Source organism: Pseudoliparis swirei, chromosome 10 (assembly GCF_029220125.1).
Source record: "Pseudoliparis swirei isolate HS2019 ecotype Mariana Trench chromosome 10, NWPU_hadal_v1, whole genome shotgun sequence".
NCBI classification, from domain to species: Eukaryota; Metazoa; Chordata; class Actinopteri; order Perciformes; family Liparidae; genus Pseudoliparis; species Pseudoliparis swirei.
The window spans coordinates 18,347,834-18,364,278 of NC_079397.1; the positions used below are offsets into that span (position 1 = coordinate 18,347,834).

General features: G+C 50.2%; 2 protein-coding genes across 4 annotated transcripts in view; both read left to right on the plus strand.

The window, feature by feature from the left end:
- osgep (O-sialoglycoprotein endopeptidase) overlaps window positions 1-16,445 on the plus strand; it is a 265,288-nt gene that overhangs the window by 241,124 nt on the left and 7,719 nt on the right. The gene's annotated exons all lie outside the window — the stretch shown is intronic.
- Window positions 8,344-16,443, plus strand: csrp2 (cysteine and glycine-rich protein 2). 3 transcript variants are annotated; one of them, XM_056425181.1, is made up of 7 exons: window positions 8,344-8,468; window positions 8,734-8,819; window positions 10,193-10,303; window positions 11,138-11,306; window positions 12,999-13,128; window positions 13,337-13,430; window positions 16,286-16,443. In XM_056425181.1, exons 3-7 carry the CDS (start codon window positions 10,195-10,197, stop codon window positions 16,360-16,362), a joined length of 579 nt encoding a protein of 192 aa, XP_056281156.1. In that variant the 5' UTR covers window positions 8,344-8,468; window positions 8,734-8,819; window positions 10,193-10,194; the 3' UTR covers window positions 16,363-16,443. The 3 variants fall into 3 exon arrangements, with proteins under 3 accessions (XP_056281156.1, XP_056281157.1, XP_056281158.1); XM_056425182.1 differs by lacking the exon at window positions 8,344-8,468 and having other exon boundaries at window positions 8,715-8,819; XM_056425183.1 differs by lacking the exons at window positions 8,344-8,468; window positions 8,734-8,819 and adding an exon at window positions 8,854-9,393.

Consider the following 16,445-nt stretch of genomic DNA (forward strand, 5'->3'; position numbering starts at 1 on the left):
AAGGAGAGAGGAGAGAGGAGCTCAGTGTCTCCTAAGTGTCCATAAGGAGAGAGAGGAGAGCTCAGTGTATCCTAAATGTCCATAAGGGAGAGAGGAGAGGAGCTCAGTGTATCCTAAGCGTCCATAAGGAGAGAGAGGAGCTCAGTGTATCCTAACGTCCATAAGGAGAGAGGAGAGAGGAGCTCAGTGTATCCTAAACGTCCATAAGGAGAGGAGAGGAGCTCAGTGTATCCAAGCGTCCATAAGGAGAGAGAGGAGCTCAGTGTATCCTAAACGTCCATAAGGAGAGAGGAGAGAGAGCTCAGTGTATCCTAACGCCCATAAGGAGAGAGGAGAGGAGGGCTCAGTGTATCCTAAACGTCCATAAGGAGAGAGAGAGGGCTCAGTGTATCCTAAACGTCCATAAGGAGAGGAGAGAGAGCTCAGTGTATCCTAAACGTCCATAAGGAGAGAGAGAGGAGCTCAGTGTATCCTAACGTCCATAAGGAGAGGAGAGAGGGCTCAGTGTCTCCTAAGTGTCCATAAGGAGAGGAGAGAGGGCTCAGTGTATCCTAACGTCCATAAGGAGAGAGGAGGAGGAGCTCAGTGTATCCTAAACGTCCATAAGGAGAGAGGAGGAGAGAGGAGCTCAGTGTATCCTAACGCCCATAAGGAGAGAGGAGGGCTCAGTGTATCCTAACGTCCATAAGGAGAGAGGAGAGGAGCTCAGTGTATCCTAAGCGCCCATAAGGGAGAGGAGGGCTCAGTGTATCCTAAGCGTCCATAAGGAGAGGAGAGGAGCTCAGTGTATCCTAACGTCTATAAGGAGAGGAGGAGAGAGAGCTCAGTGTATCCTAAGCGTCCATAAGGAGAGAGAGAGAGAGAGGGCTCAGTGTATCCTAAGCGTCCATAAGGAGAGAGGAGCTCAGTGTATCCTAAGCCCATAAGGAGAGAGGAGCTCAGTGTATCCTAACGTCCATAAGGAGAGAGGAGAGAGGAGCTCAGTGTATCCTAAGCGTCCTTAAGGAGAGAGGAGCTCAGTGTATCCTAAACGTCCATAAGGAGAGGAGCTCAGTGTATCCTAAGCGTCCATAAGGAGAGAGGAGAGGAGCTCAGTGTATCCTAAGCGTCCATAAGGAGAGAGGAGAGGAGCTCAGTGTATCCTAAGCGTCCATAAGGAGAGAGGAGAGAGGAGCTCAGTGTATCCTAAGCGTCCATAAGGAGAGAGGAGAGAGGAGCTCAGTGTATCCTAAGCGTCCATAAGGAGAGAGAGGAGCTCAGTGTATCCTAAGCGTCCATAAGGAGAGGAGAGGAGCTCAGTGTATCCTAAGCGTCCATAAGGAGAGAGGAGAGAGGAGCTCAGTGTATCCTAAACGTCCATAAGGAGAGAGGAGAGGAGAGAGGAGCTCAGTGTATCCTAAGCGTCCATAAGGAGAGAGGAGAGGAGCTCAGTGTATCCTAAGTGTCCATAAGGAGAGAGGAGAGGAGCTCAGTGTATCCTAAGCGTCCATAAGGAGAGAGGAGAGAGGAGCTCAGTGTATCCTAAACGTCCATAAGGAGAGAGGAGAGATGAGCTCAGTGTATCCTAAACGTCCATAAGGAGAGAGGAGAGAGGAGCTCAGTGTATCCTAAGCGTCCATAAGGAGAGAGGAGAGAGAGCCCAGTGTATCCTAAGCATCCATAAGGAGAGGAGAGAGGAGCTCAGTGTATCCTAAGCGTCCATAAGGAGAGGAGAGAGGAGCTCAGTGTATCCTAAACGTCCATAAGGAGAGAGGAGAGGAGAGGAGCTCAGTGTATCCTAAGCGTCCATAAGGAGAGAGAGAGGAGAGAGGAGCCCCGTGTATCCTAAGCGTCCATAAGGAGAGGAGAGAGGGCTCAGTGTATCCTAAGCGTCCATAAGGAGAGAGGAGAGAGGGCTCAGTGTATCCTGGCATCCATAAGGAGAGAGGAGAGAGGAGCTCAGTGTATCCTAAGCGTCCATAAGGAGAGGAGGAGAGAGGAGCTCAGTGTATCCTAAACGTCCATAAGGAGAGAGGAGGAGAGAGGAGCTCAGTGTATCCTAAGCATCCATAAGGAGAAAGAGGGAGAGAGCTCAGTGTATCCTAAACGTCCATAAGGAGAGAGGAGACTCAGTGTATCCTAAGCGTCCATAAGGAGAGAGAGAGCTCAGTGTATCCTAAGCGTCCATAAGGAGAGAGAGAGAGGAGCTCAGTGTATCCTAAGCGTCCATAAGGAGAGGAGAGAGAGGAGCTCAGTGTGTCCTAAGCATCCATAAGGAGAGAGGAGGAGAGGGCTCAGTGTATCCTAAGCGTCCATAAGGAGAGAGGAGAGAGGAGCTCAGTGTATCCTAAGCATCCATAAGGAGAGGAGAGAGGGCTCAGTGTATCCTAAACGTCCATAAGGAGAGAGGAGAGAGGAGCTCAGTGTATCCTAAGCGTCCATAAGGAGAGAGGAGAGAGCTCAGTGTATCCTAAACATCCATAAGGAGAGAGGAGAGAGGGCTCAGTGTATCCTAAGCGTCCATAAGGAGAGAGAGGAGAGGAGCCAGTGTATCCTAAGCGTCCATAAGGAGAGGAGAGGAGCTCAGTGTATCCTAAGTGTCCATAAGGAGAGAGGAGGGAGAGAGGAGCTCAGTGTATCCTAAGCGTCCATAAGGAGAGAGGGAGAGAGGGCTCAGTGTATCCTAAGCGTCCATAAGGAGAGGGAGAGGAGCTCAGTGTATCCTAAGCGTCCATAAGGAGAGAGGAGAGAGGGCTCAGTGTGTCCTAAGCGTCCATAAGGAGAGAGGAGCTCAGTGTATCCTAATCCATAAGGAGAGGAGGGCTCAGTGTATCCTAGCGTCCATAAGGAGAGAGAGGAGCTCTGTGTATGCTAAGCATCCATAAGGAGAGAGAATCAGTGTGTCCTAACGTCCTTGAGAGGAGCTCAGTGTATCCTAAGCATCCATAAGGAGAGAGGAGGAGCCAGTGTGTCCTAAGCGTCCATAAGGAGAGAGAGAGGAGCCTCAGTGTATCCTAAGCGTCCATAAGGAGAGAGGGCTCAGTGTATCCTAAGCGTCCATAAGGAGGAGGGAGAGAGAGGAGCTCAGTGTATCCTAAGCATAAGGAGAGAGGAGAGGAGAGAGGGCTCAGTGTATCCTAACGTCCTTAAGGAGAGAGAGGGAGGAGCTCAGTGTATCCTAAGCGTCCATAAGGAGAGAGGAGGAGCTCAGTGTATCCTAAGCATCCATAAGGAGAGAGAGGAGAGAGAGCTCAGTGTATCCTAAGCGTCCATAAGAGAGAGGAGAGAGGGCTCAGTGTATCCTAAGCGTCCATAAGGAGAGAGGGAGAGAGGAGCTCAGTGTATCCTAAGCGTCCATAAGAGAGAGGAGAGAGGAGCTCAGTGTATCCTAAGCATCCATAAGGAGAGAGAGAGGAGAGAGAGGAGCTCAGTGTATCCTAAGTCCATAAGGAGAGGGAGAGGAGAGAGGGCTCAGTGTATCCTAAGCGTCCATAAGGAGAGAGGAGAGAGGGCTCAGTGTATCCTAAGCGTCCATAAGGAGAGAGGAGAGAGAGGAGCTCAGTGTATCCTAAGCGTCCATAAGGAGAGGAGAGAGGGCTCAGTGTATCCTAAGCATCCATAAGGAGAGAGGAGAGGAGCTCAGTGTCCTAAGCGTCATAAGGAGAGGAGAGAGGGAGTCAGTGTATCCTAAGTCCATAAGGAGAGAGGAGAGGAGAGGAGAGAGGCTCAGTGTATCCTAAGCGTCCATAAGGAGAGGAGAGGGTGTGTATCCTGGGCGTCCATAAGAGAGAGGAGAGAGGAGCTCAGTGTATCCTAAACGTCCATAAGGAGAGAGGAGAGGGCTCAGTGTCCTAAATCCATAAAGGAGAGAGAGAGGAGCTCAGTGTATCCTAAGCCCATGGAGAGGAGAGGAGAGAGGAGGAGCTCAGTGTATCCTAAGCGTCCATAAGGAGAGAGAGAGGAGGGCTCAGTGTATCCTAAGCGTCCATAAGGAGAGAGAGAGAGGGCTCAGTGTATCCTAACGTCCATAAGGAGAGAGGAGAGAGGGCTCAGTGTGTCCTAAGCATCCATAAGGAGAGAGGAGAGGCTCAGTGTATCCTAAACGTCCATAAGGAGAGAGAGAGGAGCTCAGTGTCTCCTAGCGTCCATAAGGAGAGAGAGAGAGGCTCAGAGGAGCTCAGTGTATCCTAAACATCCATAAGGAGAGAGGAGAGGAGAGAGGGCTCAGTGTATCCTAAGCGTCCATAAGGAGAGGAGGAGAGGAGCTCAGTGTATCCTAAGTCCATAAGGAGAGAGGAGAGCTCAGTGTATCCTAAGCGTCCATAAGGAGAGAGGAGAGGGCTCAGTGTATCCTAACGTCCAAGGAGAGGGAGAGGGCTCAGTGTATCCTAAGCGTCCATAAGGAGAGAGGAGAGAGGAGCTCAGTGTATCCTAAACATCCATAAGGAGAGAGGAGTGGGGCTCAGTGTATCCTAAGCGTCCATAAGAGAGGAGAGGAGCTCAGTGTCTCCTAAGCGTCCATAAGGAGAGAGAGGCTCAGTGTATCCTAAGCGTCCATAAGGAGAGAGGAGAGGGGAGCTCAGTGTATCCTAAGCGTCCATAAGGAGAGAGGAGGGGAGCTCAGTGTATCCTAAACGTCCATAAGGAGGAGAGAGGGCTCAGTGTGTCCTAAGCGTCCATAAGGAGAGAGAGAGGAGCTCAGTGTGTCCTAAGCGTCATAAGGAGAGAGGAGAGGGGCTCAGTGTATCCTAAGCATCCTTAAGGAGAGGAGAGGAGCTCAGTGTCTCCTAAGCATCCATAAGGAGAGAGGAGAGAGGAGCTCAGTGTATCCTAAGCATCCATAAGGAGAGAGGAGAGAGGAGCTCAGTGTATCCTAAGCGTCCATAAGGAGAGGAGAGAGGAGCTCAGTGTATCCTAAGCGTCCATAAGGAGAGAGGAGAGAGGAGCTCAGTGTATCCTAAGCATCCATAAGGAGAGAGGAGAGGATAGAGGAGCTCAGTGTATCCTAAGCGTCCATAAGGAGAGGAGAGGAGAGAGAGGCTCAGTGTATCCTAAGCATCCATAAGGAGAGAGGAGAGAGGAGCTCAGTGTATCCTAAGCGTCCATAAGGAGAGGAGAGAGGTGCTCAGTGTATCCTAAGCGTCCATAAGGAGAGAGGAGAGAGGAGCTCAGTGTATCCTAAGCGTCCATAAGGATAGAGGAGAGAGGAGCTCAGTGTATCCTAAGCGTCCATAAGGAGAGAGGAGAGGAGAGAGGAGCTCAGTGTATCCTAAGCGTCCATAAGGAGAGAGAGAGGCTCAGTGTATCCTAAGCGTCCATAAGGGAGAGAGGAGCTCAGTGTATCCTAAGCGTCCATAAGGAGAGAGAGAGAGGAGCTCAGTGTATCCTGGCGTCCATAAGGAGAGAGGAGAGAGGAGCTCAGTGTATCCTAAGCGTCCATAAGAGGAGAGGAGAGCTCAGTGTATCCTGGCGTCCATTAGGAAAGAGGAGAGAGGAGCTCAGTGTATCCTAAGCGTCCATAAGGAGAGAGGAGAAAGGAGCTCAGTGTATCCTAAGCGTCCTTAAGGAGAGAGGAGAGAGGAGCTCAGTGTATCCTAAGCGTCCATAAGGAGAGAGGAGCTCAGTGTATCCTAAGCGTCCATAAGGAGAGAGGAGCTCAGTGTATCCTAAGCGTCCATAAGGAAAGAGGAGAGAGGAGCTCAGTGTATCCTAAGCGTCCTTAAGGTGTCTCAGTGTATCCTTAGCGTCCATAAGGAGAGGAGCTCAGTGTATCCTAAGCGTCCTTAAGGAGAGAGGAGCTCAGTGTATCCTAAGCGTCCTTAAGGAGAGAGGAGAGAGGAGCTCAGTGTATCCTAAGCGTCCTTAAGGAGAGAGGAGCTCAGTGTATCCTAAGCGTCCTTAAGGTGTCTCAGTGTCTCCTAAGCGTCCTTAAGGTGTCTCAGTGTCTCCTAAGCGTCCTTAAGGTGTCTCAGTGTCTCCCAAGCGTCCTTAAGGTGTCTCAGTGTCTCCCAAGCGTCCTTAAGGTGTCTCAGTGTCTCATAAGCGTCCTTAAGGTGTCTCAGTGTCTCCTAAGCGTCCTTAAGGTGTCTCAGTGTATCCTAAGCGTCCATAAGGTGTCTCAGTGTATCCTAAGCATCCTTAAGGTGTCTCAGTGTCTCCTAAGCGTCCTTAAGGTGTCTCAGTGTCTCCTAAGCGTCCATAAGGTGTCTCAGTGTCTCCTAAGCGTCCTTAAGGTGTCTCAGTGTCTCCCAAGCGTCCTTAAGGTGTCTCAGTGTCTCCCAAGCGTCCTTAAGGTGTCTCAGTGTCTCCTAAGCGTCCTTAAGGTGTCTCAGTGTCTCCTAAGCGTCCTTAAGGTGTCTCAGTGTCTCCTAAGCGTCCTTAAGGTGTCTCAGTGTCTCCTAAGCGTCCATAAGGTGTCTCAGTGTCTCCTAAGCGTCCTTAAGGTGTCTCAGTGTCTCCTAAGCGTCCTTAAGGTGTCTCAGTGTCTCCTAAGCGTCCTTAAGGTGTCTCAGTGTCTCCTAAGCGTCCTTAAGGTGTCTCAGTGTCTCCTAAGCGTCCATAAGGTGTCTCAGTGTCTCCTAGCGTTAAGGTGTCTGTGTCTCCTAAGCGTCCTTAAGGTGTCTCAGTGTCTCCTAAGCGTCCTTAAGGTGTCTCAGTGTCTCCTACGCGTCCTTAAGGTGTCTCAGTGTCTCCTAAGCGTCCTTAAGGTGTCTCAGTGTCTCCTAAGCGTCCTTAAGGTGTCTCAGTGTCTCCTACGCGTCCTTAAGGTGTCTCAGTGTCTCCTAAGCGTCCTTAAGGTGTCTCAGTGTCTCCTATATTCAGGTCTCACTATCAGACCGTCAGAGGAAAGTCTTCAGATGTGTAAAGACGGTTTTCAGATCCTGAGCATTCTGGAAGACTAGATCTAGAACAGAAGTCTATGTTGAAGATGAGGGGCCCTGGTCACATGGGGCCTCGAGAGAAGAACCTTCATTTGGTTCTTCACATGTTCAAAAGAAGGAAAACATCTTCAGGGGAATCGATCCAAACCCTCCAGAGTGAACAGGACCGACACCAGAGCCGCTGAGCTTCATGTGGAGAGGCTCCGTCTCCTTTAGTGTCAGACTTACAAATATATAAACCCAAAGGGGCTGATGCGCTGATTCAATTGGCTGCTGGGTATTTCATGTCTCATCGGCATTCTTCACACAACACACAGATACGTGAAGGTAAACACAGTGTGCAGCACACCTGTCCGCTCCGCGGTGGTCTCCCTGTTCATCACGTCCACTTTGACTGAAAGTCCAGTTGAGACGTGTTCAGCTCAGATGTTTAATCCTCTTCCATGTTGTCGTCTGGCAGCAAAACACAAAAACAAACGGACTGGACTCGCCTGGCGCCTCAGCGTAGAAGAAGCAGCAACAAGGACCCGTTGGCTCAGGAGCGCCCCCTGCAGGGCGGCAGAGGACTAGCACCTCACCCTGCGCCTTTCACTGCGGCTTTGTTTACCATCAGCACACTAAATATGTCACTTAGACACATTAAAGTGTAAAGGTTAAAGACCTTAGCAGACTGGAACATCAGGGCAAATAAACATATCTGCAAACATTATATTGGCGAGATACGGCAACCCGCACGGGCCAATCGCATCAACCCAGCTTGTGATGGATTGCGCAATCAGAGGCTCGGCTCGACTCGTTTCTTCCTGTTTGAACAGGAAATAGACAAATTCAGCGATTTTGACAATAAAATGTTCGAAATTAGTCCTACATAAAGATCGGTGGACAAATATTAACATAAATTTGATGTCATCATTATTTTTTGTATTTGTTACTCCGACTCATGAAGCCTCCCCTGAGCGACACAGAGTGGATTCACAGTGACATGTGGCATCCACTCCCTCTCTGGGCACTGACCCGGTGACCTTGGGACAGGCAAGTCAGTGTCTCTCTCTCTCTCTGTCTCTCTCTCTCTCTCTCTCTCTGTCTCTCTCTCTCTCTCTCTCTCTCTCTCTCTCTCTGTCTCTCTCTGTCTCTCTCTCTCTCTCTCTGTCTCTCTCTCTGTCTCTCTGTCTCTCTCTCTCTCTCTCTCTCTCTGTCTCTCTGTCTCTCTCTCTCTCTGTCTCTCTGTCTCTCTGTCTCTCTCTCTCTCTCTCTCTCTCTCTGTCTCTCTCTCTCTCTCTCTCTCTCTCTCTCTCTGTCTCTCTCTCTCTCTCTGTCTCTCTCTGTCTCTCTCTCTCTCTCTCTCTCTCTCTCTCTCTCTCTCTCTGTCTCTCTCTCTCTCTCTCTCTCTCTCTCTCTCTCTCTCTCTCTCTGTCTCTCTCTCTCTCTCTCTCTCTCTCTCTCTCTCTCTCTCTCTCTCTCTCTCTGTCTCTCTCTCTCTCTCTCGTCTATTATTCTGTCCATCCTGGAGAGGGATCCTCCTGTTCTCTCCTGAAGGTTTCTTTACCTTTTTCTGTTTCTTGGGAGTTGTTCCTGATCCGATGTGAGGTCAAAGGTCAGAGGTCAAAGGTGCGGGATGTCTCTGTGTACAGACTGTAAAGCCCTCTGAGGGGAGTTTGTAATTTGGGGCAACATAAAATAACCTGCATTGGGGATGAGCTTCGCTGGACGTGTTGCTCTATCGATAGGGGGGTCAGGGGTCAGGGGTCAGGGGTCCTCCTTGTGCAGCCCTGAGGCTCTCTGGTCCGCTGTGTGTCTGGAGGTGGGTGAAGAGTTAATATGTCTGAGGTTGAGCTGTTTCTCCATGATTCCTCATGTCCGACGGACCCTGAAGGCAGCACGGGAGCCCCTCCTCCCAGTGAAGCGGGCTGTGGCGCAGCAGAGAGGAGTCGAGTCGGTCCACAGGAGCTGCTCACACAGGTAACTTCACTACTTCTCACTATCATCAGAACCCACCCGACCGCTTCTGGAGGTCACGTGCTCCTCCGTGAGGAGGACCACGTGACCGGTTCTTATAGGCTGGTTAGACAGCGGCGGGGTGCACGTGCACGTGTCCGGTGGTTCCGTGGTGGATGACACACATGAACACACAGGTGTACGTCATAACGCAGTAATAACGGTGTGTTGTTGTTGTTGGGATCATTACGTCACTGAACCTTAACTGCTGCTATTGGTTCCCAGTTTGCTCAAGTCATTAAGAGTTCAATTAGAAATCAGAGGCAATGTCACGTGACGGCTTCAGCGTGACTGCTGCAACGATATGACGTCATCGGCCCACGATGCTGTCAGGGCCCAGGTGTGAGGAGCAGTCTGTCTACAGAGGCCCGGGGCTCTGCAGGAACACCTGGTTACTGGACACTGTTTGTGTTTGAGTGGTGCGTTCAGGGCCCATCAGACATCACAGAAGGCGCCCTCAGACATTCCTCTGGGCCTGAGTCTGTCTGTTGTTTCTGGAGTCAGTTCAGCTGAGAGGAGGAGAGAGTTATTAAACCAGGTAAACCTTCAGGAGGAGGAGCAGCACGCACCTCCTTCAGGAGGAGGAGCAGCATTCACCTCCTTCAGGAGGAGGAGCAGCATTCACCTCCTTCAGGAAGAGGAGCAGCACGCACCTCCTTAAGGAGGTGGAGCAGCATGCACCTCCTTCAGGAAGAGGAGCAGCACGCACCTCCTTCAGGAGGAGGAGCAGCATTCACCTCCTTCAGGAGGAGGAGCAGCACGCACCTCCTTCAGGAAGAGGAGCAGCATTCACCTCCTTCAGGAGGAGGAGCAGCACGCACCTCCTTCAGGAAGAGGAGCAGCACGCACCTCCTTCAGGAAGAGGAGCAGCACGCACCTCCTTAAGGAGGAGGAGCAGCATGCACCTCCTTCAGGAAGAGGAGCAGCAGCATGCACCTCCTTCAGGAAGAGGAGCAGCACGCACCTCCTTCAGGAGGAGGAGCAGCATTCACCTCCTTCAGGAGGAGGAGCAGCACGCACCTCCTTAAGGAGGAGGAGCAGCACGCACCTCCTTCAGGAAGAGGAGCAGCACGCACCTCCTTCAGGAGGAGGAGCAGCATGCCTCTGTGTGTGTCTGTGTGTGTCTGTGTGTGTGTGTGTGTCTCTGTGTCTGTGTGTGTGTCTCTGTGTGTGTGTGTCTCTGTGTGTGTGTGTGTGTCTCTGTGTCTGTGTGTGTCTCTGTGTCTGTGTGTGTGTGTCTCTGTGTGTGTGTGTGTGTGTGTCTCTGTGTGTGTGTGTGTGTCTCTGTGTCTGTGTGTGTGAGCCCAGCTGCTCCTCATCTCCTCCTCTCTCCTCAGTCATGCCGTGGGGAGGAGGTAACAGGTGCACGGCGTGCGGCGGGACGGTGTACCACGCCGAGGAGGTTCCATGTGACGGGAAGAGCTTCCACAAGAGCTGCTTCCTGTGCAGTGAGTACCGCTGGGGGGGGGGGGGGGTCTTATATACGTTTTATATATAAATATATAATATATATGTATATATTATATATATAAATATATAATATATACATATATATATATGTAAATATATTTAATATATATAAATATATTTAATATATATAATATATGTATATATGTAAATATATAAATATATATATATATAATATATTTATATAAATATATATATATATATAAGATGTGTGATTGGACAGACATAAATCTTTAAAGCGCCAGGAGCTTTTATTTCACAGCTGTGTGAAGTGACCTGGGAACAGACCATAATAAGCACACAGTGAGCCAGTGTGTGGATGATCCACTAATCCCCCGTCAGACGCCTCTGTAGAGCTGCTCAGAACAACGCTCTATTATTATGAGTCACAGACCAGCCCGACCTCTACGGGGGAGTTTAGAAAAAATACTTGAAAAGTCGACTGAAAAAGAAATCTAAAACATAACACGCTGAAATGTTTCTCGACTTCCATCAAAACGACTTCTGCTGAACATTAAAACTAAAGGAATACTTTTAGTCCACAGGGTGTTACATGTGTACAAAGCATCTGTTGCCTCTGCAGGCTCTCAACATGGAGGCAGCTGAGCCCGCGGCTAGCAGCTAACGGTGCTAACGGCAGCAGTGCTGACAAAGCTAACAGTGTTACAGTGCTAACAGTGCTAACAGCAGGAGTTTTGACAAAGCTAACAGTGTTAAAGGTTAGGGTTATATATAAATATATATAAATATATAGTGAGAACACCGTTGGGGTTATAGTTCCAGGCCGTCCTCCTCTGACCCGCCTCTGTCCTCAGTGGTGTGCAGGAAGGCTCTGGACAGCACCACGCTGGCCATCCACGGCCAGGAGATCTACTGCCGGTCCTGCTACGGGAAGAAGTACGGCCCCAAAGGCTACGGCTACGGCGGGGGGGCCGGGGGCCTCAGCACGGACCGGGGGGAGCGGCTGGGCATCAAGCAGGAGGAGTAAGACGACCCCACGGACACGAGGTCACGCTGGAGGCAGCGCCGCCGTGACGTCACGGCGGCGCTGCCTCCAGCGTTGATTATTGGACTGTTTTTGAAATTATTACAGATTTTATATTACAAATGTCTGCAGAAAATCTCTTTTACCACTCAATGGCACGCTGTGTGAGGTCAGAGAGGTCAGAGAGGTCAGTGAGGTCAGAGAGGTCAGAGAGGTCCGAGAGGTCAGAGAGGTCAGTGAAGTCAGAGAGGTCAGTGAGGTCAGTGAGGTCAGAGAGGTCAGTGAGGTCAGAGAGGTCAGAGAGGTCAGTGAGGTCAGAGAGGTCAGTGAGGTCAGAGAGGTCAGTGAAGTCAGAGAGGTCAGAGAGGTCAGTGAGGTCAGTGAGGTCAGAGAGGTCAGAGAGGTCCGAGAGGTCAGAGAGGTCAGTGAAGTCAGAGAGGTCAGTGAGGTCAGAGAGGTCAGTGAGGTCAGTGAGGTCAGAGAGGTCAGAGAGGTCAGTGAGGTCAGAGAGGTCAGAGAGGTCAGTGAGGTCAGAGAGGTCCGAGAGGTCCGAGAGGTCAGAGAGGTCAGTGAAGTCAGTGAGGTCAGAGAGGTCAGTGAGGTCAGTGAGGTCAGAGAGGTCAGAGAGGTCAGAGAGGTCAGTGAGGTCAGAGAGGTCCGAGAGGTCAGAGAGGTCAGTGAAGTCAGAGAGGTCAGTGAGGTCAGAGAGGTCAGAGAGGTCAGTGAGGTCAGAGAGGTCAGAGAGGTCAGTGAGGTCAGTGAAGTCAGAGAGGTCAGTGAGGTCAGAGAGGTCAGTGAGGTCAGTGAGGTCAGAGAGGTCAGAGAGGTCAGAGAGGTCAGTGAGGTCAGAGAGGTCAGTGAGGTCAGTGAGGTCAGTGAGGTCAGAGAGGTCAGAGAGGTCAGAGAGGTCAGTGAAGTCAGAGAGGTCAGAGAGGTCAGAGAGGTCAGAGAGGTCAGAGAGGTCAGTGAGGTCATCGTAATGATGTCACCAGTCGGGGCCGTGAACACAACCAGCTGATGGTTCCCATGGAGCTTCACCTCCAGGAGCTTTGAGGCTCTAGAGGTCGACCCGGTCCCAACAGAACTTCTGTTGCTCCTGAACAACATACATGTTGATGAAGATGTTGTGATGAAGATGTTGTGATGATGATGTGATGATGTCATCACCACAGGCCTCACCTCACTGGCTCCTCCCCTGCAGGTGGTGACCGTTATGAAAGAGTTGATTATGTAACTCGTCTTTGTTCACCGGCACAAAGGCTTCATTCAGGAGCCCCCCCCCCCGAGAGAGAGAGGGCCCACTGTCCACCCCCCCCTCTCTCTCTCTCTCTCTCTCTCTGGATGAGTTCTATGTCATGTGTCATGTGCCCCGAGAGAGAGAGAGGGCCACTGTCCCCTCTCTCTCTCTCTGGATGAGTTCTATGTCATGTGTCATGTGCCCCCACCCCGAGAGAGAGAGAGAGGGCCCACTGTCCCCCTCTCTCTCTCTCTCTCTCTCTCTGGATGAGTTCTGTGTCATGTGTCATGTGACCCCTGAGAGAGAGAGAGGGCCCACTGTCCCCCCCTCTCTCTCTCTCTCTGGATGAGTTCTGTGTCATGTGTCATGTGCCCCCCGGTGAGAGAGAGAGAGAGAGGCCATTGTCCCCCCTCTCTCTCTCTGGATGAGTTCTGTGTCATGTCATGACCCCCAGGACTAAGACTCACAGGCCGACCACCAACACCAACACGTCCAAATTCGCCCAGAAGTTTGGAGGATCAGACAAATGTCGTCGCTGTGGAGACGCCGTGTTCGCAGCGGAGAAGATCATGGGGGCCGGAAAGGTGAGCGTCCGGTCAGCCACATGTCCAGAGGCTAACGTCTCTCTGGTCTGGTCGTTAGCACGAAGAGGCTAACGTCTCTCTGGTCTGGTCGTTAGCACGAAGAGGCTAACGTCTCTCTGGTCTGGTCGTTAGCACGAAGAGGCTAACGTCTCTCTCCTCGTGTCTGGTCGTTAGCATGAAGAGGCTAACGTCTCTCTCCTTCTCTCAGCCGTGGCACAAGAACTGCTTCCGCTGTGCTAAGTGTGGCAAGAGCCTGGAGTCCACCACGCAGACGGAGAAGGACGGGGAGATCTACTGCAAAGGTAAACACAGAGAGCCTGAGGGCGCTGGACCCGTTTCCTTCTCCTTCACAGCGGGTTGATGTGTCCTTCTCCTTCACAGCGTGTTGATGTGTCCTTCTCCTTCACAGCGTGTTGATGTGTCCTTCTCCTTCACAGCGTGTTGATGTGTCCTTCTCCTTCACAGCGTGTTGATGTGTCCTTCTCCTTCACAGCGTGTTGATGTGTCCTTCTCCTTCACAGCGGGTTGATGTGTCCTTCTCCTTCACAGCGTGTTGATGTGTCCTTCTCCTTCACAGCGTGTTGATGTTTCCTTCTCCTTCACAGCGTGTTGATGTGTCCTCCTTCACAGCGTGTTGATGTGTCCTTCTCCTTCACAGCGTGTTGATGTTTCCTTCTCCTTCACAGCGTGTTGATGTGTCCTTCTCCTTCACAGCGTGTTGATGTGTCCTTCTCCTTCACAGCGTGTTGATGTTTCCTTCTCCTTCACAGCGTGTTGATGTGTCCTTCTCCTTCACAGCGTGTTGATGTTTCCTTCTCCTTCACAGCGTGTTAATGTGTCCTTCTCCTTCACAGCATGTTGATGTTTCCTTCTCCTTCACAGCGTGTTGATGTTTCCTTCTCCTTCACAGCATGTTGATGTTTCCTTCTCCTTCACAGTGTGTTGATGTTTCCTTCTTCTTCACAGCGTGTTGATGTTTCCTTCTCCTTCACAGCGTGTTAATGTGTCCTTCTTCTTCACAGCATGTTAATGTGTCCTTCACCTTCACAGCGTGTTGATGTTTCCTTCTCCTTCACAGCATGTTAATGTGTCCTTCTTCTTCACAGCGTGTTGATGTGTCCTTCTTCACAGCGTGTTGATGTTTCCTTCTCCTTCACAGCGTGTTGATGTGTCCTTCTCCTTCACAGCGTGTTGATGTTTCCTTCTCCTTCGCAGCGTGTTGATGTGTCCTTCTCCTTCACAGCATGTTGATGTTTCCTTCTCCTTCACAGCGTGTTGATGTTTTCTTCTCCTTCACAGCGTGTTGATGTTTCCTTCTCCTTCACAGCGTGTTGATGTTTCCTTCTCCTTCACAGCGTGTTGATGTGTCCTTCTCCTTCACAGCGTGTTGATGTTTCCTTCTCCTTAACAGCGTGTTAATGTGTCCTTCTCCTTCACAGCATGTTGATGTTTCCTTCTCCTTCACAGCGTGTTGATGTTTCCTTCTCCTTCACAGCGTGTTGATGTTTCCTTCTCCTTCACAGTGTGTTGATGTTTCCTTCTTCTTCACAGCGTGTTGATGTTTCCTTCTCCTTCACAGCGTGTTAATGTGTCCTTCTTCTTCACAGCATGTTAATGTGTCCTTCTTCTTCACAGCATGTTAATGTGTCCTTCTTCTTCACAGCATGTTAATGTTTCCTTCACCTTCACAGCGTGTTGATGTTTCCTTCTCCTTCACAGCATGTTAATGTGTCCTTCTTCTTCACAGCGTGTTGATGTGTCCTTCTTCTTCACAGCGTGTTGATGTTTCCTTCTCCTTCACAGCGTGTTGATGTGTCCTTCTCCTTCACAGCGTGTTGATGTTTCCTTCTCCTTCGCAGCGTGTTGATGTGTCCTTCTCCTTCACAGCATGTTGATGTTTCCTTCTCCTTCACAGCGTGTTGATGTTTTCTTCTCCTTCACAGCGTGTTGATGTTTCCTTCTCCTTCACAGCGTGTTGATGTTTCCTTCTCCTTCACAGCGTGTTGATGTTTCCTTCTCCTTCACAGCATGTTGATGTGTCCTTCTTCTTCACAGCGTGTTAATGTGTCCTTCTCCTTCACAGCGTGTTGATGTTTCCTTCTCCTTCACAGCGTGTTGATGTTTCCTTCTCCTTCACAGCGTGTTGTTTCCTTCTCCTTCACAGCATGTTGTGTCCTTCTCTTTCACAGCATGTTAATGTTTCCTTCTCCTTCACAGCGTGTTGATGTTTCCTTCTCCTTCACAGCGTGTTGATGTGTCCTTCTTCTTCACAGCGTGTTAATGTGTCCTTCTCCTTCACAGCATGTTAATGTGTCCTTCTCCTTCACAGCATGTTGATGTGTCCTTCTTCTTCACAGCGTGTTAATGTGTCCTTCTCCTTCACAGCGTGTTGATGTTTCCTTCTCCTTCACAGCGTGTTGATGTTTCCTTCTCCTTCACAGCGTGTTGATGTTTCCTTCTCCTTCACAGCGTGTTAATGTGTCCTTCTTCACAGCGTGTTAATGTGTCCTTCTCCTTCACAGCGTGTTAATGTGTCCTTCTCCTTCACAGCATGTTAATGTGTCCTTCTCCTTCACAGCATGTTAATGTGTCCTTCTTCTTCACAGCGTGTTAATGTGTCCTTCTTCACAGCGTGTTAATGTGTCCTTCTCCTTCACAGCGTGTTGATGTTTCCTTCTCCTTCACAGCATGTTAATGTGTCCTTCTTCACAGCATGTTGATGTGTCCTTCTTCTTCACAGCGTGTTAATGTGTCCTTCTCCTTCACAGCATGTTAATGTGTCCTTCTCCTTCACAGCATGTTGATGTGTCCTTCTCCTTCACAGCATGTTAATGTTTCCTTCTCCTTCACAGCGTGTTGATGTTTCCTTCTCCTTCACAGCATGTTAATGTTTCCTTCTCCTTCACAGCGTGTTAATGTTTCCTTCTCCTTCACAGCATGTTAATGTTTCCTTCTCCTTCACAGCGTGTTGATGTTTCCTTCTCCTTCACAGCATGTTAATGTTTCCTTCTCCTTCACAGCGTGTTGATGTTTCCTTCTCCTTCACAGCGTGTTGATGTTTCCTTCTCCTTCACAGCGTGTTAATGTGTCCTTCTTCACAGCGTGTTAATGTGTCCTTCTCCTTCACAGCATGTTAATGTGTCCTTCTCCTTCACAGCGTGCTACGCCAAGAACTTCGGGCCCAAAGGCTTCGGTTACGGCCAGGGAGCCGGCGCTCTGGTCCACGCTCAGTGAGCCTCCTCTTCCTTCTTCCTCTTCCCTCCTTCCTTCTTCCTTCTTCCTCCACACAAATAAACAAACTTTAACCAACTGAAACC

Coding starts and splice junctions, on each gene's coding strand:
- csrp2 (XM_056425181.1), top strand. CDS start 10,195: ATGCCGTGGGGAGGAGGTAACAGGTGCACGGCGTGCGGCGGGACGGTG. Junction 10,304..11,137: donor CAAGAGCTGCTTCCTGTGCA/GTGAGTACCGCT, acceptor CTCTGTCCTCAG/TGGTGTGCAGGAAGGCTCTG. Junction 13,431..16,285: donor CGGGGAGATCTACTGCAAAG/GTAAACACAGAG, acceptor TCTCCTTCACAG/CGTGCTACGCCAAGAACTTC.